The sequence below is a fragment of the Bactrocera oleae genome, chromosome 5 (genome assembly GCF_042242935.1).
Source record: "Bactrocera oleae isolate idBacOlea1 chromosome 5, idBacOlea1, whole genome shotgun sequence".
NCBI lineage: Eukaryota > Metazoa > Arthropoda > Insecta > Diptera > Tephritidae > Bactrocera > Bactrocera oleae.
In genome coordinates, this window is record NC_091539.1 from 45478220 (window position 1) to 45504981 (window position 26762).

Here is a 26762-nt window from a genome sequence, read left to right on the forward strand (position 1 = left end):
GCTTCGGTGTAACCGAAGTTAACGTTTTATTCTTGTTTTTTATTGGTTTTGGTTTATTTTTTGTAGTCCCTTGTGTAGCTATTATCTACGCGCAACAACAAAATTAAATGCTGAGACCTTGGTCAATCGCAATCGATTTAATGCAACAGGAAATTTGCACACATACAAAGATAAATGCAAAAAGTCGTTTTCATTTTCCGTGCCAGTATAAAAGGCGCCAGTGTGAAAAGTCATCGGAAAAAGAGCAGAAACAAAAGAGCTTAGCTGGCAGAGACAATCATTTTACAGTTCTATTCAATGGATATAAAGTACATGCGAACTTTGTTCAGCTAGGAAATGGATTTGAACTTTAACATTTGCAGCGCGCAAGTTTTACTTTATCTATCTTAACGATATAAGAACAATATTGCTGCAATCAATAATCGTGCGATTAAAGTTAGGGCAAAGTGTTAAAGTCAAACTAAATTAGAAGAATATTTAAAATATTTTATAAATTAAATTATAGATTCGAATTAATTAAAATTTTGTACTATGCAAATATCATCCCTAAATATATATATATATATGTATATATATATATATTTTTTTTGTACCTTGCTTGTCAATTTTAATTTGTTTGTGTTTGAGGATTGTTTCTAACCTTTATCGGTACGACAGGAAATATGATGTTATCCATTAAAATAACTTCTGAAGCACTTTCAAAGGCATCAGAATAGCTGTCGCACAAAACAATTTTTTGACAAGCTGAAAACTTCATTTGCTTTAAACGATTTTACCGATTTGTAGGCAAAATTCCATTTTATGATTCACTATAGTTTCCACGATTTGCCTTGTGCTTCGAAAAGTGCGATTCTTACCATACAGTGGACTATGGATGCTTTAACCCCTAGCAACCTCTTTGGCACCTTGACTGGGTTCGCAGTCTGCAGGGTGCATATGTATGGAATTTAGGCGATTGAGAGACAATACTATTGCGTTAAAAAATTCTTCTGGAAATTATTTAGAAACTTCTTAATTGATATAAAAACATTTGAATCAAGTTACCATGAATTCACGAAAAAACAAGTTTTATCTCAACTTCCAGTGGATAAAACCACATAATAGTTGAACATGGTTGTTTGTGAAACTTTTAGCGAAGCTAAATTAGCGAATCTAAATTAGCGAAGCTAAAGTGTAAATTATTTTATGGGTATCATAAATACGCGAGTAAATGAAATTCCGTGAAATAACTTGTGGCTGGCCTTAATTCAATAAACCGTTCGATAATTCATATGTCAAGTGATTAGTGCAATCGCGAGATTTTGTTGTTGTAAGTATGTCCGCGTTACTTTAGTTATTTGTGTGAAAATGGCGAGTGATGTGCAAAATATTTGCGTTGACAACAAAAGGGTGTGAGCTCAGCGGACCTTTGAGATTTACAAACAAGTGTATTATCTAAGCGGAATCAGAAGGAACTGCATGACAACAAAAAAATAACATTAACACCGAAGCTATAAAACCTTTCACATGTGCTTTTCTTACAGCTTAAAAAGGATAAAAAGATCTTTATCTTGATTTTGATCAGTCAGTTTGTATGACAGCTATATTCTACAGTGGTCCGTTATGGGCGGTACCCGACAAATGAGCAGCTTCTTGAGGAGAAAAGGACTAGTTCGTGTATATATAGAGAGACAGAGGGAAATGGCTAAATCAACGTGGCTGATCACTTTGAACGTTCATATATATATTTATATAGTATCTTTAACGTTTTATTCTGTGTGTTATAATCTTCGTGTCAAACTTAGTATACCATGTTCAGGGTATAATACTTGTATATGTGGGTGTGAGAATTATATTTTTATTTGCTGGGTTTTTACTCAGCAAACAGTTACTCAATCGAATATTTTTAGTTTGAAAAAAATGTATACTTTTTGCAAGTTGAATACAGCTCTGTTAACCAGTTGCTTTTGTTGTAGTTTTTGAGTTGGTCGAAGATCATGGTTGCAACATCGAGATGACCTTGCGCTCCACGCGCAATTCAACAGTGTGGCTTATGTGTATGTTTGTGCGTTTCTCCATATATAAATACATACATACATATGTACATATATATATTGCTAAGCTTGTACGTATTTATTTATCAGGTCCACTACTGCTCCACTTTATTTGATGTAAGCCATAAATGCAAATCATTTGGAACATAAGAGAGCGCTACTTTGATTGTGCGCCACGCGCCAGCTGTTGAGCGCTTCCGAGACTATCCCTCTCTCTCTCTCTCTCTCTCTCTCTTACAATAAAGAATGCGCCTGCAGCGCTTTGGATTTAATTTGCGCCACAGGTAACCAGACGTCAGCAAACAAAATAAATTTTAATTATAAGCAAACAAAACGAAAGTCGTAAATTTTTAATACAAATATAAATATATATATATGTATGTATATACTTGCATACATATTTATCTATATAAACATAAATGTATGCTAATAAGTTATTTATTCCTCTTCTTAATTCATTTAATTTTTGCAATTATTTGTTTATCTCTTACAATTTCTGTAAAGCTATTCATGTTGAATTATTTATGACTTTCGTATTTTCTTTGTTTATACGATTATATATATCCGTACATTCACTTAATGGTATCTCAGACATGTGGCTAATAAAAAACCTGCAAGAATGTGCCCAACTCACGTTTATCACCTCTTTCCTCTTTGTCCATACACATATGTTTTTGTGTTTGTTTATTAAATTGATTTTACTATCTTTAATTAAGATAAACGTAAAAGAGTTCATTCAGTTTTTAACCTTTCCAAAAGACTTCCAAAAATTCCGAGCGTCTACAAAAAGAAATTGCTGCAAATCAAATTGTTTTTGTATCAAAAATTATTGATGGCCATAAAGATTATGGTTTTGTGATAAAAAGTGGTAAATGGCCGATATTAGTTTATATAAAGCTTATGAGTTTTTTCTGAACATAGTATACTGATATGTATTTAACAATGTTTAAACTAATTGATTTTGGTTTCTATTGTCTGCTGATAATTTGCTAGAAAATAAATGTGTCTGGAAAACAATTCCAATGTATAATATATGAAAATTCAGCAATTTATATTAAACAGAACGGAATTAAAAATTTTAGATTTCATTGAAATTTTAACAACCAAACAAAAATCTCTAAGGATGCTAAGTTCCATAAAGGTACTTATGTGCATATGTGCTAGTGATTCTATAACCAAACTTTTATCTTCGCAGTATTTATCGCTGAACCACCATTTACAAGTAACATTGATGTTTTTCTTCCATGGATTTTTTATATTTCCGACAGCCTTAGGCATAAAAAAGAGTTCAGGTTATAGCCCACCAACATCTACTATCCTAGAACATGGAAATATACTGTTAATTAAACAGATATAGAGTGGGAAATTGTTTAAATGATATTTGGATCCTTTTTGAAACAAATATGTCTGAAAAAGATTGGGTATATATATTAATGAGATAATGGACAGTTGTACACCCTCAACAGGCTATATTAAGTTCGCACTATCCGTCTATATATGCGGGAACTAGTCTATCAGTTTATATATATATGCTACAGGATATATCTGCCATACCAACTGATAGTTCAAAATCAAGTCCTTGTATAGAAAGATTGTTTAATTGACAAATTATCTTTATGCTATTTAGCATATAATATTTTCTAATGCAACGCTACTATTTGTGAACAAAGTGTTCAGGTAGAACCACTATAGCATAGAGCTGCCATAATAAAACTAAACTGACCGATCAAAATCAAGTTCTTGTATGAGAAACTCTTTTGTTTGACAAGATATCTTCATGAGCACAGGTATTGTCGAAAGCCACCCTTAAATATGTTCAAATCCGATCACTATAGCATATAGCTGACATAAAAAATAACCAAATAAAATAGGGATAAATATCTTTTTTCCTTGTGAAGTAAGCTTAATTTGATTTGAAGGTATACAACCAACCTTGGCTAGAAAGAACTATAAAAACTTTTTCTCTTGGATGCAAACCGTTGGCCGGTGAACCTATTACAGTTTCAGTGCAATCGATGTATATGTTTTTTTTTTTAGTTTTGTCTCCAAAAATTTATTAAAACTTATTTTAAAGTAAAAGCTTTTTATATTCTTGTTTATAACCGTCAGCTAACATTACAATTAAATTTCGGGTTGTTTTATTTATTTATTTTTTTAATTTCTTGCTTGACAATGCAAAGGCTTACGTAATCAAACCGCTTATTTTGAACCAATATTAAGAAAACCTTAGTTGGATTTCTTTCAAATTATTATTCACAAGAACTTCACTTTTAGATGCTTTTTTTAACTTTCACCGCCAAAACACACATCTGGTCACCTTCATTCAACGCTTAGGCACAGCTGAGATGCTACTCTCTAAAAAACAAAAAACTGCAGAACATAAAGCATATCAACGAGTTGGCGGAGCTTAAATTTTGTTATTATTTTCGTTTTTCATATTTTTCACTTTTTTCTTAAACTTATACACACAACTCTGATTTCAGACCTTTTTATAGTGAAAACATATAAATTTCTTTGATAAATCGTCTCAGTTGTTTTACACTTGAGAGCAAAATTATACAGTGCTCCGTTCCGCAGTGTGAATAATCGATTCACAGCAGCTTTATACAAGTACACAAACACAGCCACACGAATGGCAGCAACAGATACACAGTCACAGACACAATGGCAACAACAGCAGCTGGTACAAACTCGGTATGCCCAGGCAAAATTTGCAGGGACAAATAGACGCATACGTCGGAAAATTTTCTTCACTAACAAAACGTCGACTTAAAAATAAATATTTGCTCCACATAATCACATAACGGAAGTCAAACACTTGTACTTGCAGTACAAAGAGTGAAATGCTAATAAATAATATTATAATGGTGAAAATTTACTTTGAATAACCCAGAGTGCACATTTCACACAGACTTAATTAGTTTTAAGTGCTTTGACTGTAGATATTACCGTTGTCGCTGCAGAAACTAAATGCAACACTGTTGCGATTACACCAAGCAGCAAACAATTTAATTTTATTTATTTGCCACAATCATACACTTGTATGTATGTATAAATACTAATTAATTATAGTATATTTCCAGCGCTCCCGCTTTTGCAATAACTTGGCGTCGCGGACTTGAGAAGCGTTTCTGCATACAATTTCAATTTCAACCGGCCTTGGCGAGCTCCGCACGCAAACTGTATTTGCTCGGCGCTGCAGCAATAAGCATACGCTTGACTGGCGCTCCAGTGGCGCACATTCAGCTCACTTCGCATCTCATGCGGGGAGCATTCGTATTCGTAGCTGATAAAGCTATTCGAATTCGTGTGGAAGCCATTTGGTCCGTTTGGATCTCATGATAAATGTAAATAGACAACCGATTTGGTCACTTCTCTAAACAAACGCCATTGGGGAGCGCATATGCTCAGCAATAAAACTGTGAGCGCTCGTGAGACCGGAAAGTGACAAGCTGTGTGGATTTGCACAATGTGCCGGTTAATGTTGGACTGTATGTTGGTAGGGCTCTCGGTTGGCAAGGTGGTGTGGGGTATTTGTCAACAAATAATTGTAGAAAACACGTTGTTATTTACAACAAATAGAAATATATTTGTAAACATTTATTGTTTGTTTATATGAAACACATATACATAAATATACATACGTAGTTTGATTTTTATGTATATACATATTTACTTGAACTCAGTGAGAAAAATTGGATGTTTTATTGACTTGTTGAATGCATTCCTTTGGGGAATATTGTACACCATTATTCTAATTTTTAGAGACGTAATAGGTCTATCATAAAGAAATTTAGTTTTTATTTAGTTAGGTTTTATTGAGCATAATTATATTAATCCGACATTGACACTATCGTAAGTGACATACTTTTTAATACCAGTACACATCTATTTCAGAAATGGATAATTTTTTTTTTATTCACAAAAAATGGCGAATTTTAATGCGGACGTTTTTAAAATCTATATATTTTAATATACTCATACTTAAAACACAATACTCAGTTACGGAGTTCTGATGACAATTATTTGTGATTTCAAAACATCGATTTATTAATTTTACATATATCGAATGTATATGTTGATTTGACAAATAGTTTCGAAAATATGAGCGTCTTTATACGAATTTTTAACTTGGTGTATTCGGCTCAAAACACATTATAATCGTTTTTCTCAAAACGCTTTTTTCAAAATTTTTCCGAAAACGGCTGGACCGTTCGAATTTTCACACCACCTTCTTAGATGCATTTGCCAGATAATGATCGAAGAAATAAAATTTACACAATAATTTCGATGTTTTAAAGCATTATGAAGTGTAAATTTTTTCCAAATATCGATTTGTTTTATTTGGAAAGCCGTAATTTTGTGAATAATCAAAAATTTTACTAGTCCTTCGATCATTACCTGTACTCATCTAAAGTAGTAATATTATATTTTTTTGTGGCTTTTGGATTTAAAATAATTTCCAGCAGAAAAATCTTTCCCGCCGCCAAATGTCTCTTTTCGGAGATTCTCCTGGAGTTCAGCTACGATTTTTCAAAATGAATCACCGATTACTGAAGTACGTAAAATTATACAAATTTAAATTATTTTCATTTATTTATTAAAGATAATGCCTCTTCAAAAAAATATCCAAAACTCGTATTTTTTCTGACTTGAACTTGGATATTGGGATAATTAAAGCCATTAATTCGTATGAAGCAAGACCAATTTTTATTATAATTAATATTTTTTTTGATAAAACAGTTTCAATTTATTTTTAAAGCTCAATGGGCGGTTATAGTAAGACAATTGATTAATATTCTGTTAAATATAACTTAAATAAATCAAAATTATGTCGTCAGATAATCGCTTTACCCAGGGGACTTTTCGAAATTTAATTTTTTTACTTTTTGGGAACCGCTTAGAAGAAAAAACGCGATGTTTTACAAAAAAATCGGTTAATTTTTTATTGTACAATGAAAAGTAAACAAAAAACTCTTCAGCGTTACAATTTTTGTGATCTCTTTTTCAAAAATTCTAATATATTTGTATGGACTGAAACCGTCATTTAAATTTCAAAGATTATGTATAGGATTTGCCTTCTTTCTTAATTTAATGTACTGCAGTAAATTACATACCTATATAAAACACTTCGAAAAGGTAACCGCGACACATTGGACGCAAATATTCGAAAACGTAGTTTGCGCTTTGAGAAAGTATGTCAACATCATAAATATGGAGCCGATTGACAAATTGATCGCGAGCCAATAAATAAAAAACAATTCTCTCTCCCATTCTCGCGTGATCCCACTGTAGCGTGATCACAGCTGATAAGCGCGCTCTTAATTCGCTGTAATGCAACGTTGTGGAAAAATTCCGCTGGAAACCCACATTTTATCAGTATAGTATATTTAAATATAAAATATTTCAAAGAAAAATGCGTTTTTGTACACAAAAATATTTTTTTTTATTAATTTAAATTTGTTTACGTTATGTTTATTTATAAACTTAAAAAAATATAAATCTGCAATAGATAAGTACAGTTAATAAATTAATTAAGCCAGCTAAAAGAAAACTTAAAATAAAATGAAAGCAAACATATTAATTTTAAATTATATAAATAATAATGCTTAGTATTAAAATCAGCTTTTTAATTGAATTTCTTAATTCTTCATAATATAAAACCTGCACTCGTCATCTGAAGCGTTATTTGATACGCCTATTGGTTGCCGATTATGCTAAATAAAGCAAGAGATTCGGTAGAACTAACAATATTTCAATTCTTTTTATTATAAATACAAGTATATTTATTTTTAACAATTTTTCAGCTTGAAGTGTACATTAATTTATATTGTTGTTGTGTTTTTCTTGTAGAAAAGGCAGTGCATTTAATTGAAGCCCAATATAATTATGCTTACAGTTTCACATAGTATTTACAAATAACATTTATGGTTAGTAGACATTAAAAAAATAATTAAATATTAAAAAAAATAATTAATAATTAACATAATTTGTTAAATTATTTACTACAAGTTCGCATTTCGTGGTTTCGTTTTTTTTACTTTATTTAATTTTTTTCAATTGTTTTTCTTTTAACTTAGTGTTTACTAGTACTATACGCACACTAACACACTTATAGTTCGACACACACACACGCTCAAACGCACATTTAATTAATATTAATAGTTTTTTTTTCTTGTTTTTCTTTTAATTATTAGCCTTGGCCTTTAGTAAAATTAATATTAGCACTTTTCGCTTTTACAACAACGTGAAATAACTAGTTTGCGTTCAGTATTCTCTTTGTTTTTATCATATACAAGGCAACATTAGAGTATTACTTATGTATTAATAGTATTTTATTTGCTTTTGTTTAATTAATATTAAATGTAGTATGTATATTTTTACAATTTAAACATTAAAATCTCCGATAAAAATGTTAAAAGCACATTTTTGTCGCGCTTGCGCTTTCTTTAATTCGCCTGGATTTTAGCTTAGCCAGTAGCTCTCGCTTACTCTCCGGCGAGTAGAAAATGCAACAATAAATTTCGTGACTAGCAAAGATAGTATGGTAGCTTTTTTAAAAAATATTTAAAAATTAATTATAAAAAAAGGTTAAATAGCAAATAATTTTACACGGAGCCGAGTAGAAATTTCGATTTCGTTTGGCTTCGTTTTGGTTAGTTACTGCGAAAGATCGCATAACGCACACAATGCGGCTGAGCAAGCACCGTGGTTTGTTAGCCGCAAACAATCGCGTAAGAGTTCACGCGCACAACAACAAATAATCTCAATGCAAAACCGCCTTGAAATGTCGAATAAAAATCAAAAAGTGATATGCAGGTTTAGGGGTGGAAATTTGGTGGGGATTAGGTCCAGTTTATGGACTCGATAGCGCTCACAGATGCTCGTCACCATGGTAACCGTTACGTAGTGGCTGCCGCTCCATAGAGTGATCACGTGGGCGATTGCGGTTGAAGAAGCCGCACTGAAAAAGGAAATTTAACGAAATGAGAATTAAATAGAAAACGCAAAGTAGGTTTTGTAAAACAGCAAAAAAATAATCATGACAACACTTACCTTATACAGTAAATAAACCAACAATAATAGAATGAGTGCACCGGCGCATGCCGCCAAAACCACCACCCACAGTGGTACCACATCCGGCACTGGTATGGGTTCCGGCACAGCTTTGTAGAATATTTCATGTGTCTTTATGATCGGCACCTTTGGCTCACCAATGTATGGCAAACGCGTCACATTCGCTGCAGCCATCGTGGAAACATTTAATGGCAAATTACCAGCTAATTTCTCCATTGTCTTCGCCACTGTACGCATGCGTATCGCCACCCAAACGCCCTCATCCTTGGCCAGATTCTTTGCTACACAACGTAACGTCTGACATTTTGCCGCCTTGCAGGGTGATACCCAATCGATCTGCGTCAATTCGTCAGCCTCCGCGACTGCGTCTTCACGTAACTGCGAACCTGATGAAAAGGATGAATGTGATGATGACGACGACGAAGATGATTGCTTATGGCCATCACTGCTGGAGGAGGATGAGCTCGACGACTGAGACTGTTGATAAGCGGCGCTACGTTGTTGTTGTTGTTGTCCCTGTGTTGCATGAGAATTTCGCGCGTTTGATTGGTGTTGGCCAGCTGATTGCTGGATAGCTTCCTCATCATAATAGTCTTCATTCTCCATGCCATAGTAAGGCTTATTGCCAGCTGGCGAACGTACACGACGTGTATAGGTTTGTTGGTAGCCATAAGAGGTGCCACCGTTATCACCGAATTGTCCATCATGTTGACGCAGCTCGTTGTCGACATTATCACGACGCATTGTGCCTAAATCCAAAACGCCCGCTTGGAAGCCCTGACCATTTGTGGTGACTTTGTCGAAGTTGCCACCACCAACTGCGCCACCGAAATTATTATAATTGTTGTTGTTGCTATTGTAAGTGGCGGATGATGGGACTGAGCCGCGGCGCGCATCATATGGCTGATATGATTGTTTTTGGTACTGCTGCTGCTGTTGTTGTTGTTGCTGTCTCAGTTGATTTGGTCGGTAAGCGCCACCTGATGAGCCCTGATAGTTGGCGTAGATTGGTTGCTCTGGTTGACTACTACCACCCGGCCCAGCCATTTGTATGTGACCTTGTGTGCTCTGCGCGCCTCCATAATTGGCATGGATGTTATCAGCAGCGAAACGACCCGGTTGTTGGTAGTTCGCTGAATGCTTTTGTTGTCCCTGATTCATAGGTTGCGCATAGTATTGTCCAGCACGACCAAGATTAGTTGAGTATTCGGTGCTGCTCTCCACAACATACGGACGTCCGCTGGCATCGTAACTTGTTGTTGTGTTCTTTGTGCGTACAATAACAGTTTGGCCATGCGCGCCAGCCCCACTGTCACCAGCTGATGAAGACGACGATGTGGACCATTGATATGAGCTACCAGTTCCACCATCGCTACCATAACCAGCTCCTCCACCACCGAAGCTCGATTGCGAACTCGACACAGCGGCTTCGTGCGCACGTTGTATATGTGTGGCCGATGCATCGCCAGTTCCCTCTTGTTCGTCCTCCTTCTCTAGACGTCTTCTCTCCTCTGCGGTTAGCTCCTTGGTGCCGCGCCCAATAGTTACAGCTGTACCAGCGGCGCTGGCACCTTCTGCCTTTTCAACGCCACTATAAATCGTTGAGCCAGAGCCAGAGGCAGAGCTGGAGGTGCTACTGCTACTCGTCTCTGTAGAGAAAATAACGCCACGCTCTCGCAGATACGATTTGTACATCAAGTTATTATCCAATTTCAAGCGAAGTGGATTGACACCCAAATGCGGATCACATACAATATTGCCGTGTGTTTCCGGTTGGTTCAACATGTACATCAAGAGATCACCGCCCACAGTTTCATTGGGATAATGTATGAGTATAACAGCTTCCTCGATGTAAGATGGTCCATTATTGCGTATATTATAGAGATGTACAACTTGTGGACCCAAATCCTCCTCTTTGGTGGCATTTTCGACGGCCAAATAGTCGGATGCTTTGTAGAGTTGAAAATCGGGCAATGAGGCGCTAAAGCAGAAAATAGCAATGAATTATAATCTCATTTAAAGAGCTTCCAATAATATTATATTATATATGACTTACCCTTCTATATCCAAATCAGTTTCCACCCAAATGTCAATATTTTTAATTACAACATTATCGCGTTGATTTCCATCGATTTCGGCATTGGTCGAATTGGCTTCCATGTAGAAGTGATAGCTGGGAGACATACCGAAAGTTTGTGATGGCAACATGATCACATTGAATTTCGCCTATAGTGAAAATGTTAATTTAGTTAGAAACTGTATTTGAGGATGTTTTTAAGAAAGCCGAAAGACTATTCGGCGCTCCTGAAGGTAAACTCACAAATTTCTTTTCCTGCAATGGATTACCAAGATCACATTTTAGCGTGTAGTTGTTCGTTTCCGAAGGTGCGGAACACGTAATGGGCGTATCACCCTTCTCGACCAAATTTTCAATCTTGATAAAGTCTAAATCCTTTGGCATGACCATGTAAAAAGCAGATTCGAAAGCATCTTCGTTACGATTTGTGACTGTCACCTCAACAATTAGAGGCTTATGTGAACCATGTAGATATTTGTCGACAGTTCTATCATAATATAATATAATGAAAAATATATAGTTATTAAAAAAGAGATATAATGAAAAAAACCGAGTTTAGTTGTTTTAAAATTCTGTTTTACCATGTCTGCGACTAAGTTTTCTCCCTCTGGAAGCTCATTAGTGAACTCAGACTTAAATTATACTCTTTATATATATTCATCGTAATGCATAGAAATACTTACATAATATCCAGTTGTAGATCTGGCACGCAGATATTATCTAAACCGCAATTCTTTTGTATATTGATGGCATCACGCAAAATGATCTCACGATTCTGATCAATCACGGGCTCGAGCAAATCACGTTTACGTCTAATTACGGGCGCCAAAGGACGTCTGCTACGCAGATCATAGCGCATCTCAACTTCCAGGGGTGTTAGCTTGTCCTGTACATTATCCACTAGATAAACGGTCTCATTCCGACAATATGTGCTGCCATATTGTAAACTAATCGACAAGTTACGTATATTTTTGCCTTCATCGAGCAGGAAAAACATACGTGGCTTCTTAGGTTTCTTGGCGTCCAACACCCAGGACACATCAAAATCTAAGTTACGTGGCAGATATTCGCCCGTATAACTCCAACAGGTCATAATTTCCGTACATGGTACACGTTTACCGTCACGCACCGTCTGACATTTTCGATCATCCAAACTGATCAATTTCGATTGATTGACAAATGAGGTCATCGCATTGACGGCCGCTACAGGACGTGACTTGAAAATGAACACTTGATCGGAGGCGTAAGCACCCACCGCCAAATCGGGATATGTATTGCCATCCATGTCAAGTCCACCGGAAAGTGAAAAACCAAATGTATGTGGATATGGAGCACCCTCAACAATATCCTCCGCTTTAATAATCTGCGAAGGCTTCAATAATGGACCATTCGGTGAGCCATGAAAGATGTAAACGATACCGCGACCTTCGGGTCCATCATAGGGTGCACCCACAGCGAAATCGCCATAACCATCACGATTTATATCACCGAGCGTGGTGAGCGCCAAGCCGAAACGTCCTTTCGTATTGTAACCTTCGCGTATATGCTCGATTGGCCAACGTGCGCCCTGTGTATGGAAGAGTAAGCAAATTATATATACAGTTAATTTGTTCTTACACCACATCGTCCATCTTTTTCAACTATCAATACTCACGCTCTCCATCTGCAAGAAGACATATACGCGTCCCACATCGTATTTACCCTCCACATTTCCCGGTTCGCTATACATCGGCGCACCGATGATCAAATCGTCCAAACCATTGCCATCTACGTCGCACGTAGCGAGCGCATAGCCAAAGTATTCGCCAATCTGATGGCCAGTGAAATTGAACATATTTGTCATATTCCAATGATTCACTACTACTTTGCCGAGCAAACCGGCACCACGTGGCATACCGATCGCTATGTCCTCAAGACGATCGTCATTGAAATTGCCAGTGATCATTGAGTAGCCCAAGTAAGAGTCGTCATCTTGTGAGCTACTCTCAGCGGTTGAGTACACTTGATTTTCCGGACGTGTTACGTCATACGAGTATGTTTGACCTAATAAATAGCGGTTATTTAGTTTATTTTTCTTATGTTATTCGTTTTATATAAATAACTAATTTATTTACAAATTATCGTATATTTCTTTGTAAGTTCTCAAAGCGTTTAGTAAAAGCGTTCAGTTGCAGGTGAAATTTGTGAATATTAAATATACCGTTATGATGTGCTTATATGTGTGTTTGTAGCTCTGCTACTTCGGTTAGTCGGCCGAAATTGGTAGTTAAGTAGAGATGTTAGGTTATAGTCACCAAACTAACTGTATTTACGTATAATTTATAACGTTACTAATATAAATATGATATTGTAATATATTATAAATTATTTGATGAATTTTAGTTTGAGTTCACAAATGTTGATTTTAACTATGCTTAGATGAGTGGTTTTCTCTAGATACGTTATGAATGAAATAGACTAGTATTTATTTTATAATGTTCTATATTTCTATGTTAAAAGTATAAAATTTATTAATTTAATTTAATTTGTGATTCTTTTATAAAATACATTTGTTTTCTTGTGCTTCCTCTCAAATATATGGCATATAAATAACTATGGGCGTTTCAAATCAATCTGATAGATCGAAATTCAATACTTGATTTCACTGTAGATTAGGATTTCATCTAGAATAAAGAAATGAAGTTGATTTCGTCAAGAACTTTTTTCAACTGGTGCATCTCAACTCCTAACTAGTTCTCTCGGCTCCGAAAACTGCTTCCGTTGACGACGATGTGTGGGTTTCTACAGCAACTTCTGAATTTCGTTATAATTACTTGTAAATTAAAAAATAAAAACGAAAAAGAGAAGCCGCCTTTTAAAATGAATTAGATATTCGCTAAATTTTAGGACCGTATCACCATCCATCGGTTGTGTCTAGATGATTTGAAAATTTAACCGAGAAAATAGTCACGTGCGATTTAAATAAGAGAATGGGAGCAGACCTTGAAATTGTATTGTTTTCTCGCAGCGATCCGACGTTTTTCTCTTTTTTTAATACAATATATGAATTTAAGGAAAGATCAAACGATTAGTCAACAGTCGCGTTTTGTGAAAAAATTTAGATTTCAGAATGATTTAAAAAATCGAAATTTTTAAAAAAATCTGATTCCTTCAAACATTACCTAACAAGTATAATTAATAAGATCGTGTTGAATGTCGATAGTTCCAGACGTTTCTAAGAAATTTTCTTCAACGACCCTGAAAATAGTGAGCCGATTACACTTAGTTAAAAATTTCTATCAATACGCTCATATCTTAGAAAATTTTCGATCCTCTATTCTCTTATATATACTTGTACATTTTACTATTCTAATATATAAACATTTGATATATTATAATGTATGTTTATAATCCCCAAGTGACAGGTGAATATAACCACTTAATTAAAGACCAACTAAGTCCATTTTAACATACAGCCAATGAAATGTATTTATCATTTAACATATCGAGTATTGCTTAATGAACCGAGAAAAAATGTCTATGAGTATAAATTAAAAATCTATTAAATAAAGTCGGAGAACTTGTATACTGGATAATATGAAAAAAAAATTAAAACATAACCACAAAAATTCGAATGATCTTTTCACCACAATAATCTTTAAAACTCAAATGAAAGAAAACGGTGCACACGACGATGATGGTTCATCAACACGTGGTGTAGCATATATGTTCTCACACAAGAACCACACAAATATGAAGTGATTAATGATTTTTTGCAAGCTTTCTGGCGCAGCGTGCATAATTGCAATCCTGATTTTTACACAAAAGTTCTGCCAACTCTAAAAATTAAATACACCAAATGCCAAACTAAAAAATATATAAAATTAAAGTTATAAATTTATCTTAAAAAAATTTAAATCATTTTTTTATAAACTTTTCTAAAACACTTAAACCAAAATTATATGTGAAGAAAAGGTATGAAATTTAGAATTTTGAGTTAGTATCGATACCGACAACCAACAGCAATGCTAATACGGAGCCACAGAACCCTTGCGTTCAAGTCACTAATGTATACAGGGTGGTTTGTTCTATGTATTAGATATATACATATGTATGTATGTATGTGTGGTTACAAGGCAGACGAGAAGACAATTACAGCAGCAGCAACAGCAATGACAACAACAAATAAGCAGTGAGCAATATTACGCAGCGTTTTTTTTATTTTATTGCAATTACATAAGCCCATTTACATATACAGTTAAACTTTTACCGCCTTTTTACAGGGTGTCTTTTTTATAATATTCTCTGAAGTCTTTGGGTATTATGTATGAAGTTAAATGATGTAAAAGTCTATTATTTATAAGAAAAGCGATAAAAATAATTTAGAAAAAGCAAATGCCACTTAAATAACCAAATATTATTTGATTTGTTAAGTATGGTTTATTTTTTTTTTGTTTTTTTGCATTTAATTGATTTTAGTTTTTCGATTATGGTTTTCCTTATAGAATTTATTTGGAGTTTTAGCGTTTGCTTTATGCATAGTTTCTTTACCTCCGGTGCCGAAGGGTTGATAAAATGGCGGCTTATATGGGAAGGTTGCATCTGGTGATATTGAGTAGGCTTGTCCTGGTTTTGAAAGGTTTTTGTTTAATTATTTCATGTTTTTTTTTATTTTTTTATGTTTTATTTTTTTTTTTGTTTAGTTTTTGATTTATATGTATTTGGTATTTGTAAATTTTATTTTAATTAATTTATACATTTTTTTTATTTGGTTGGTTCATTTAGTCGATTGGTTGATTGAAAATAGCACAACAACAAAACAACAACAATTCGCAACACAATATTATTATAGAGTTATAGTTTTAAGTTGGGTTTGGTTGAATTTTTTGTTTTGCATATTTTTGTGTTTTTTTATTTCATATGTTTTGAAGGAAAGGTGCAGAATCGAGCGGTAAACGAGAAGAAAAATAAATAACGGCAATAAAATACATTAATTAATAGTGTACAAAATATGATAAAAAGATAGATACATTTAACAACAAATTATTTAATAGCAAATATTTGCAAGGAATACTTTGGCAAAATAGATTTGAGTTTCTAGAGAGTTGAATTTTTTTTTAATGGGGAAGCTAGCAACTTATTTACTATTTTCTTGTGATGAAATTATTAAAAATAATATATATGCGAAAATTTTACATAGTAGCTTCTGCCATACTTTTATCCTTTGCAAATATTTTTTATTTTAGTTTAAATACACATAAATTAATTAAAGTGAATCCAATATAACATTGAGAATATTTTTAAAATTTGTTTTGTTAAAAAAATTTTGAATCGTTCATAAAAATTATATATGTACATACATATAAATATATATATTCTACAATTATACAATATAATTAAAATAATTAGAGCTTTAAAGTGATTAGAATCGAATAAACCATAAATATATTTTATATATAACAAATAAATATATTTTAATATATCCTTAGATAAATACAAAGTAGACATAAGTTGTATGCAACTATAATAATAAACTAAACATTATATATTAATTTATCTCATTGCAAGAAGCTTGCACTTTACGTAAAAGTTCTTCCCAGTATTGTTGTAAGCCCAGTGAAAGCTCTTTCGTATTGATAGCTTAATTATGCGCTAAATCTTTTGATTCAAAGGCTTTTTGATCTACTGTAAGGGTGTATTCTAGTTTTACAAAAAAAGGAATAGCAAAATAAAGTGAAATTTTAAATACTCAAAGCTATCACCCTAAAAATAAACTTCAAATATTTTCAAAGATATATCCTTAGATCTTATCTTAGTGTCATGGTAATTCTGACGGCTTAGTGTTAACTTAAAACTTTAAACGCATTTTGCTCGACACTACTTTCATCATAACAGTCGTCACGCTATTTCAATTTATAATCAATCGATTTGCTTGAAATTTGGCATGAATATTCTTTAGATATATTTATAATTTTTTATGAGTAAATTCGAGGAAGTTAATAATAGTGAAAATATCGATCTTTCCACTGTTTCATGTGAAAGTTTTTTCCATTTTTTTGTTACAATACGATAACGACATTTTTACTTATCCAGGATTTGTCATTAGTTTATTGTTTAGATGAGCACAAGAGCAGATGGCGACAAGGACACGGTTTTTTACCCTCTACTTCAAGGAGGAATACCTATGTGAAATTTTGGCCTCTAGACTAGACTCTTAATTCAAAAATATAATCTTACTAATGAAATAGTACCTTTCATGGTGCGACCAATTTAATATGGCTCACGTTTTTCACAGTTTCTTCGAAGCTTTTCAATATGAAAGCTTATACTCGTGCTTATCCATTTCAAACACACAAAAGCATTTTAATTGCTATACTTTGCATCTTCCATAGAGATTTAAATTAAAATTCGCCTGTTTCCTGGCATTATGCTGTCAAAGCTTTTTAAACAGTTTAATACCTCAGCACGCAATAAACGGGGTTTTATTTGGATGCTCTCAATGCACAATATACAAAGCTCAATCTCGCGTTGTAAGTTTAAAAGTGCTCATTTCTCGTGCTTTCAAAGCTCGCCTCACGAAACTGTCATTTTATTACATATGTTTATTTTTAAATTAATTTTTAGTATACGAATATAACTAATTTGGAATAAATTAGACCATAAAAGTCAATAAGCTTATGCATGCAATTTGATGATTTTTAGAAAACTCATATATTTATAAAATCGTTTTTCACAGTGTATTTTTACATACTTCGTTACATGGATTTTTGAGACTATGTTTTACTTGTCGATATTTTGTCCCTGTTGTTGCACGACGGTACGACGATTATAAGATGAAAACAACAATAACAACAATAAATACACATGCATTACTAAAACAGCAGGATCACGATAATCGCGTTTTATGCCACAAATTATGCGCTCACGTGATGCGATGCCGCATATAACATATTCGTAAAAATACTCGTACAAATATGGGCAGAAGGAAAAATCAAACAACAAAAATAAATAAATTTTTCAGTGTTGTTTTTTTTGTTTGTTTTGTACTTCCCAGCGGACGCATGCGCGCTTAGCTTCTAAGACCGCTTTTAGGCATACAAATACATACATAAATGCATACATTTACAAAGTTTACACCAATAGATACGTAGGCAATACCTGGTTGCGTTTAGTTTTCACAAGCAATCACAAGAAATACTTAAAATCAATTCTAGCCACAAAATATTTTACGAATATTTAAGTAACAACTACCGAACATTTAGTGGTAAAAGTAACATTCTAGAATATTTATGAGTTTCTATATGGTATGTTTAGAATAACCCGTTATATTTCTTAGACTACGTTTTGTTTATATATAGGTTTTTATCTACTAAATATTTCTATTTGTTTGTCAGTTTAATTTTGTATGGGTCTGCTGTTGGATTTGTATTTAGGTATAATTTTGTTGGAGTTGGGTTTCTAAAATATTGTATTAAGCTGATACGAAATATATGGTTTCTAAAATATTCGAACAGCTAAACAACTTTTTATTATGCAACACATTTTTTATTATTATTTTTCTTATAGAAAAATTTTTGCGCATTCCACTTTATATTTACTTACTAGTCATACTTTAATAATATTCAATACCTTTAAATATTCAAACTAACTACTTGAAAATTATATTAATAAAATATTTTAGCAAATATTTTTAACAAACTTCTTACCTTGCCAGTACCAACTGCCGGGCGCACCAATGTATAAACGATCACCGCGCTGGAATTGTGAATGAAATACAGATATTACTTAAACGATTATTCGAAATTTTTTATAATTTCGAAAATATTTTCCAATCATAAGATTCTGTCGCGATTCTAATAATGCACGCTTATACAATTTACGCTTCCCACTAGATTTTCCAAATGTCAGTTTTCTATTTCATTATCACAAAATTATGAAAAATGTCGATAAATACATGAAAACATATCTAAAACTGATCAAATTTGTTTGTATTAAAATCCAAACCTAACATTTATTATTTTTCCTTATAAGTCCCATTTGGTTTTATTTTCGTTATCAATTAATTCCCGATTTATATCTCAAAATTTGGAAGTTTTGACGGCTCTGATCAATGGAAGATTAGTGTATACAACAATCGAAAGAGCCGAAAATTCCCTACAAAACATTTTGCTTGCAACAACGAAAAGCATGAAAATAATAAATATGCTTAAAAGGAAAATGTGATTTGGAGTAAGTTTGTACTATCATAAGTGAAACGAGATCCTCTGATGACTCCTATGATTATTTGTTTCCTATTGATACGGCAATCTATATTTCTGCCCATTATGCATTATAACTAATCATAAAGTAGTTGTAATTGAAAAGAAGTTTGACACTTACAGTGCTTGCAGCCGCACTAAAGCCAGCTTGACAAGAGCCTTGTCGATGGTAACCCCAGTTATCTGTAAAGAAATAAAAATAAATTAATTTTTATATAGCCACAATATGTTTGTGTTAATGTTATAGAAAGTTAAAAAAAAAATTTAATTTTTAAATTAAGATATAGTAAGTAAATAAATAATAATTCTAATAATCTTCTTTAAAGTTTCAAGTAGGCAATTCATTGACGATATCTCATCCTAACCCAATGCAATGGCATTCATGCACATAACTATCTTCTTACACGCCTATAAATATATGTATATTCACTTGTAGATTTGTATGTCCGAGGAATAACGAAAATATTTGCCATGAACCAAAAGCGCAGGAAATGCATAAAAGAGTTGCTCGAAATGCCAAATCACCAAATAAGGATAATTATTCCTGACGGAATTGAATGCTGACAAGCTGACACAAGCAATAGGAAGACCGGCTTCGTTGCAATAAAACGTTTTTGCACAGATATATACACATACTTACACATGTACATATATATACAAACTCAGTCTATAGCGAGGAGTTTGTGAAGAAAACGCCCTGTCGGCAAAATAAATTTGCTTTTGAATAACACAAGTTGAAGAGGAATATAGACATTTTACGTATACGAGAACTGAAAATAGAGTCAGTGCTTCCTATTCAACGTATTTGTTATGACATAGGGAATCTTTCTGGACGAAAAAGTGGGACTTTCGATGCTAGTATAACTGATAGTGAAGTTAGATTTTTACCGAGCTGTTGAAATAAACAAAAATTGTAATAAAATTTGTAATGTATAAATGTTTTCTTCAATCTGTTTTGCCTTCACTCTTCTGGACCTAACTGGGCAAAATGGCTTCAACTTTTCCATCAAGTTCTTCAACTTTTGCAAACAAATACTAAGAAACTTGTTGATTTTTACCGAAAAGTCAGTTAAGTATGGTAGATTTTTCCTAAAACGATAGATTTTATTCAAAATGTTTGTTTTACACCGTTAAAACATAGTACCATATTTCTAAAAAGTCTCGAGTTTTCAGGACTACAGTTTTCAAATCCCGAAAATATTTTCTATTATGTTTTTGAAATAAACAAAATGCCAAACACAACAAATACAAAAACTTCGGCTGCATCGAAGCTTTAATACCCTTCACATATACAAAAATTCCTTACATGAACTTTGATTGGTCAGTTTGTATGGCAGCTACATACAAGTATATGCTATAGTGACTCGATCTGAACAATTTCTTCGAAGATTGCACGGTTGCCGTGAACAATAACCCATGTCAAATTTGATGAAGATATCTCGTTAAATAAAAAGGTTTTCCATAAATAAGCGTCATGTTAATCATTTATATATATTTTTGTTATAGAATCTTCCACGTTTCCTTCTGTGTTACAAACTTCGTGGCAAACTTCATCTACCCTGTTCAGGGTATAAAAAGTTATTATTAAATGAGAAAAGCGAAGCAATTCGGATCAGAAGTAGAATAAATAGATGTAACAAACCAAAACCGAACAAAAGTACTTGGATAATATTTTCCGATCCCTACAAATTTCAAATTTTCGAGACTACCATTTTCGGTTTTATTGGAAAATACTTTAGCGGTATAACATAAGATTAAACCTAATAGGATTAAAAATAGATTAGATATTGAAAGAACAAACCAAAATCGATCAAAAATACTGGAATAATATACATATCTACATAATAACATGAATTTCAGTTATTTATTCCGTTAATACAGAATTAAAAAAAAAAAAAAAGTAAAACCACAAACACGAAACGTCAGTGTTCTGGCATAAAGTTTCCAAAATCATTATTAAGTCACGTGAATAAGGAGATATCGAAGTAGTTCTGATACAAATATGAGAAAACAAAAAAGAGGACGTAAAATCGAAGCCACAATAAAAAGTCTTTGTTCATTTGGAGAGTAAATTCTGCGCTATAACTCGAACACTTATATCAACTATTCATAGAGAGCAACGAGTTTTCGTGGATATCAATTTTAGTTAATACCATAGTCAGTGCTTTGTACCAAAAAAATATTACTTCGAAATCAAACAGGGCCATAATAAAGATGATCAGACTTGGAAGAAATATTATTTAAAATATTCATTGCATACATTTAGGCTGCCACATTTTAGTTATGCTAGTTTCGGATAGTTTTAATACAGCAACTACCCTACAGGGCACAAACTTACGTAAGAGTAGGAGAGACGCTTGAGGTGAAGGTGAATGCAAAGATTACGATTGCAAAAGTTTGCCAACACCTTTGCGCCGATTGCAGCAACATTCTAAGTAAGAGACACAAACTAAGAAAAACCGAACAAGTAAAACAGTGGCAGATGCAACAACACAACAAAGTTAACATAATGCTGCAAGCAGCAACAATAGCGGTATTGGCACAGCATTTGCACTCGCGGCAGTGGCAATGATCGTGCGTCGCCTTTTATTTACGCGATTTCACAGTGCGCTTTTTCGCTATTGTTGCACGCGTTGTTTGGCCCGTCAGAATGTTTGCACACCATTGTGTGCGCCGTCCATTTGTGCGCGCTATTGTGCCACACCGCGTGCGCGCGCCTGCGCAAAAGATCAAATTAAACGATAACAATTTGTCGCCGAAGTGTTTCAATTTAAACGTTCGCCAGCCAGAACCAAAGGCACAGAGCGGCAGCGAAGACGGTGTGTGTGTGTGTAATAAAAAATCACAAGTTTTTGTTTGAATGCCAAGGAGTGCCTATTTAAGGAGCAGACCTTCTGTGCGCCTCCTCTCACTCCACCAACTCTCATGCCTCACTACCGCCTTGTGTTGTTTGCGCTTGACTTTCTTGGCTTTCCTCGCCGCCTTAAAACTTTGTGTTGTGCGACCGCTTTGGTGGCTTGTGGCTACTGCTTAAACACTTAAAGTTTAATGTTGTTGCTGCTTTTTCTTTGTGCAGCGCGCTTACATGCATCGGGGTCGGACGTTTGTGCACGTGGTACACGTTGCAGACTATAGTAACCTGGACGCGTAAGCATTCATTCCCTGTCTTCCAGGCAATTCTACACTGCTTGGTGTATACATATGTACGTATGGTGGTGTGCGTACAGTGCGCTCACACATTATTTGTGTTATTAGAGTTTTACTGTTGTTTGTTGTTCTTATTGCCGTACCTTTGCTGTAGTTGCATATAACTTTCCACCATTCAAGAAGGTAATTCAAGTAATTCTCATAATAAAATCGCCCCCGTGTAGAATTTCAATTAGCTTTGTTGTCGAGCATTTTGTTTCACTTTTTTCTCCACTTCGTGGTAACATTTCAAGTCACCAAGTTGTTGTCGCTGTTGTTGTTGAGTTGTTGCCACTGCGTTGTAGTATGTTGTTGATTGTTGCCATTGCTGTTGTTTTTGTGATTTTTTTTTCGTGCCGACTTTTTTCGCTAGGTATGCCTTCAAAGATTCTTTGTAACTATTAGTATGGCATTTGGTGCGTTAAGTTGGTATTTATTGCTCTGAGAAACTTCGGAATGTTCACCAGGTCCATTGCAGTGGTTGGTGGCTGTTGAAGATGCACTGCTCTTGGCTCTTGATGCATGTAATTGTGGAGTTATGCAATACATTTCAGTATTATATATTAGAAGTACACGGAAAAATTTTTAGTTCTAAAACTTTACTTCTTGAAATCAATAAATAAAATTGTGTGGCCTAAAATTTTCGTAAAGTTTCTCAATTTATTTGAAACCTTCCTGACGCGCTTAATTCTTATACAAAATCTGAGAATAATACGAAAAGCATCTAGTTGAAAATGTATTGCAAATTTAATTTCCATTAAGATCAAAGTATCCTACATTTGCCAATTGCTTTACGACGGCATAATCTTGACTACAGATGAAAGATCTAATGATTCTTCTCTTAATTTAACAGTCACAATAATTTTTTTGAATTCGGCACGCTTTCGCTATAAATCGAACAACAAGCTGGTATAAATAAGAAAAACTGGCATAATTTATCGGATAGAATAGCAAATGGTTTGGTGAGATACCCGCGTACTCTTCTATATTTAATTAAACTGCATAACAACTGCATATTTTGTAATAGAGACCACAGCTCAAATATAATGAGTAGTGGCCAATCGAAAGCACTACAGACTAGGCAACTTTATTGGTGACGTAAGAAGAACAAGTATTAACTGAAATTTCTTTATTTATTAAAATATAGTGAACATTGTAAACTTAGTATTTAAAGTTCGCGAACAATGCCTAGGGTTTTCATGGGTTAAAATTCTGGTCGAAACGAAAATGTAAAATTATAGGTTTGTTATTAACGGTTGACCTTCGGTCACAATACAACAAAATTATTGTTTCGATATTTTTTTATGCAAAAACCTTTTCATGAAATTCATCAGGCGTTAGAAGGTGGTATACACTTCTTGAAACTTCGGGTGTCCGATTAAGGGGATATTCTGGTTTAGAAGCCCGAATTTTAGGCTCTTTTTCGGATCCAATAAAACAAAAACAAGATAAATTTTTTTAACATACACACCGTTTCTAAAAATGTAGTTCAGGAGGGAAAGGCTTCATCATATGCAATCGATTTTTTTTTTATATTTCGAAACCAAAAAACCCCCTTAAATAAATTTATTATTATAAAATAATCATTTTTTTTATTTTGCTTGCAAAAAAATATATATTCGGTTAGATAATACTAAACTTTTAGCTCACAATTAAAATATCTTGCGACCTAAAAATTGCAGGCAGCCACAATATTTTTTGCAGTGTATCAAATATGTGAAATGCTGTTTGAATTGACTTCTTATTACTATTTGAAGTAATTTTGTACTAAATGTGTTAAATTCTATGTAATTTTCTTAAAGAGAGACTTATTTAAAGTAACATTTTTTATGCATGAGACAAATGTTGTAAATCTACTTTAACCGCGATCACTTTTTATACTCTGAATAGGGTATAAGTAGTTTGCCACGAGGTTTGTAACACTCAGAAAGAAACGTCGAAAGAAGCTATTAATTGGTCGGCGTCGGTGATATCGGACCACTATAGCATAAAGCTGCCATACAAACTAACCAATCAAAATCCAAATATTTGTATACTCTTATATAATATATTATACAATTGGTACAGCCGAAGTTAGCGTTTTTTCTTGTTTTTCTTTCAAGATAATAGAAATGATGCATAAGATATAAGCGCTAAAATAAAGAAAAATGGATAAAAAAAAGTGTTCGTAGAAGAATTTGATTTTGATCGCTCAGTTCTTATAGCAGCTATACGCTATAGTGGTCCGATCTGAAAAATTTCTTCGGATATTATAGCGTTGCCTTAAACAACAATTCTTGCGAAATTTCGTGAAGATATATTGTCAAATAGAAAAGTTTTTCATACAAGAACTTACTTTTGATCGTTCAGTTTATATTGCAGAAAGAACGTGTGCGAAATTTCAGAGCGATATCTTGAAAACTGAGAGACTAGTATAATAAACGGGGTAGCCATATGTTAACACCCACATTAAGTCATGTGATTAATTGAAGAATTTAGCAGTGTTGCCATATTTTTATTATTATGCTAAACGTCAAATTTTCTTGTGACATGAAAGTTAAAAAAACCGATTTAAATTTGTATTCGTAATTATATTTATATTTAAAAATATATAGAGAAAAGTATACCTCCTCTAAGCTATACGATATCAAATTACTCCCTTAACCACAAAATGAAAATCAATTTAAAACATGTTTAACCAGCGAAAGTCACACATTTAACCCGTCAAAAAGTGACAGCAAAAAGGAAAATCCTCGAAAGCGACTCAAAAAAGTCAAATTTCGATAATAATACTTGAAAAGGTAAATTTGATACATTTGCAGGCTTCTTCTCGCCGAATTCACCACATTTTTTAAACGCACTTTATTGAGTAGTATTGATGATAATGTGTACACATTTGCCACTTCTTATATACTATTATGTACATATGTATATATACTCTTCCATATACCTATGAATGTGTCTAAAAACACAAATTGTTTGAGAATCCCTTCAAATTGTCGCTGTGTTCGGGGGAATATTAACATTATTAAATCGTATAAAAACTGTGTAATCAAATATCTTGTAAGTGTCAAGTAACGGTATTCTAAAAATAAACTACAAATCGACTGCTACCGAAATACTCAAATCACAGGATTATGTTAGTGTGTGAGTGTGTGTGTGTTTTTAACCCTATAAATGCCGCAGAAAGCCTCGTGTCATTGATAAAAAAAATACTTTGTGGATTTGGGCGCATATTTATAGAATTCTAGCCAATGCTCATAAATACATGACTAAATTACAGAGACGTGCGTGAAACGGAAATTACAAAAAGTGCTTGTTTTTGGTTGTTGCAGACAACGACATTGCACTTGACAGCTGTGAAACGTCTCGCATGTGAGGGCTTGTGGGATTATTTTAAAAATAGACGTAGACTTACATACGATGCGTTGAAGAATGTTATAGTATATGAGTATGCCAGTTGAGAATAACCCCATGGGTATATGTATAAGTCAATACCGAGTCATAATATAAATATTATAAATTAGCGTTTTATTTTTTGTTGATAGTCTAAGACTAACCTGCACGATGTGTAGCATTATAATGTAATTAATATTTCCAGTATTCGAAGAAATGTCTTACACTACCCTTTTTTAGGCTGAGTTAGGCTAGTTGGATTATACTGAGTTTAGCTTCCAAAACTTAAATAAAAATAAATTCGAAAACTTTTTGTGTTGAAATTTTCAAAAATTTTGGATAGATAATATGGTATTAGCACTAAGATAAAATTATTTCCAGTGAAGCGAGGGTAAATAAGACGTAATTGATTTCCAAACAAAACTCGTGACAAACTTAATATAACCTGTTCAGGGTATACAAAATATAATAAAACCAAATAAAAGTTAGTTACATTTACAAAAATTTCACTAAAAAGGCACTAGCTGGAATATAATTTAGTAAAAGCAAAAATGTCAACATATGTAAATACATTTATCTCTTGAATGCTCCTTTCTAAGAAAATTAATTTGTTCAGGCACTTGGTTTGAAGAGTGGCATGTTAACTATTTGCCTTTGGCTTATTTGCTAAACAACTTCCACGAATTTCCCTATGACAAGCCTCAACGAAATACTAATAATAATTGTCTGCACTTTTATGGTCTTCTTAAAATGAAAAAATTACAAAATGCCATTAGA

General features: G+C 33.4%; 2 protein-coding genes and 2 long non-coding RNA genes across 16 annotated transcripts in view; 1 reads left to right on the plus strand and 3 right to left on the minus strand.

Moving 5' to 3' along the window:
• Nucleotides 1-5219, minus strand: part of rdgB (retinal degeneration B) — a 39166-nt gene extending 33947 nt beyond the window's left edge. For 8 of the 9 annotated variants that reach the window (XM_014232572.3, XM_070109947.1, XM_036366049.2 and 5 more), the window contains exon 1: nt 4983-5219. The gene's annotated coding sequence lies outside the window, so the exon portion shown is untranslated. Of the gene's footprint in view, nt 1-3965; nt 3985-4982 lie in introns of those variants that run through there. The other variant, XM_036366046.2, reaches the window with a different exon arrangement.
• LOC138857417 (uncharacterized) overlaps nt 1-26762 on the plus strand; it is a 66038-nt gene that overhangs the window by 34650 nt on the left and 4626 nt on the right. The window lies entirely within an intron of this gene.
• if (integrin subunit alpha inflated) overlaps nt 7455-26762 on the minus strand; it is a 76192-nt gene continuing 56884 nt past the window's right edge. For 4 of the 5 annotated variants that reach the window (XM_014232579.3, XM_036366041.2, XM_036366042.2 and 1 more), the window contains exons 6-14: nt 19546-19607; nt 18873-18921; nt 15718-15792; nt 12842-13230; nt 11871-12754; nt 11431-11674; nt 11167-11336; nt 9090-11091; nt 7455-8997 (exon numbers count right to left, since the gene is read on the minus strand). In XM_014232579.3, the coding sequence (XP_014088054.2) occupies nt 8908-8997; nt 9090-11091; nt 11167-11336; nt 11431-11674; nt 11871-12754; nt 12842-13230; nt 15718-15792; nt 18873-18921; nt 19546-19607 (3965 nt within the window). In that variant the 3' untranslated portion in view covers nt 7455-8907. The remainder of the gene's footprint in view (nt 8998-9089; nt 11092-11166; nt 11337-11430; nt 11675-11870; nt 12755-12841; nt 13231-15717; nt 15793-18872; nt 18922-19545; nt 19608-26762) is intronic. The other variant, XM_036366044.2, reaches the window with a different exon arrangement.
• On the minus strand, nt 13713-14599 carry LOC138857418 (uncharacterized). The gene is made up of 2 exons (XR_011396489.1): nt 14169-14599; nt 13713-14100 (listed from the first exon to the last, which is right to left on the minus strand). It is a non-coding gene; the product is annotated as an uncharacterized lncRNA (long non-coding RNA).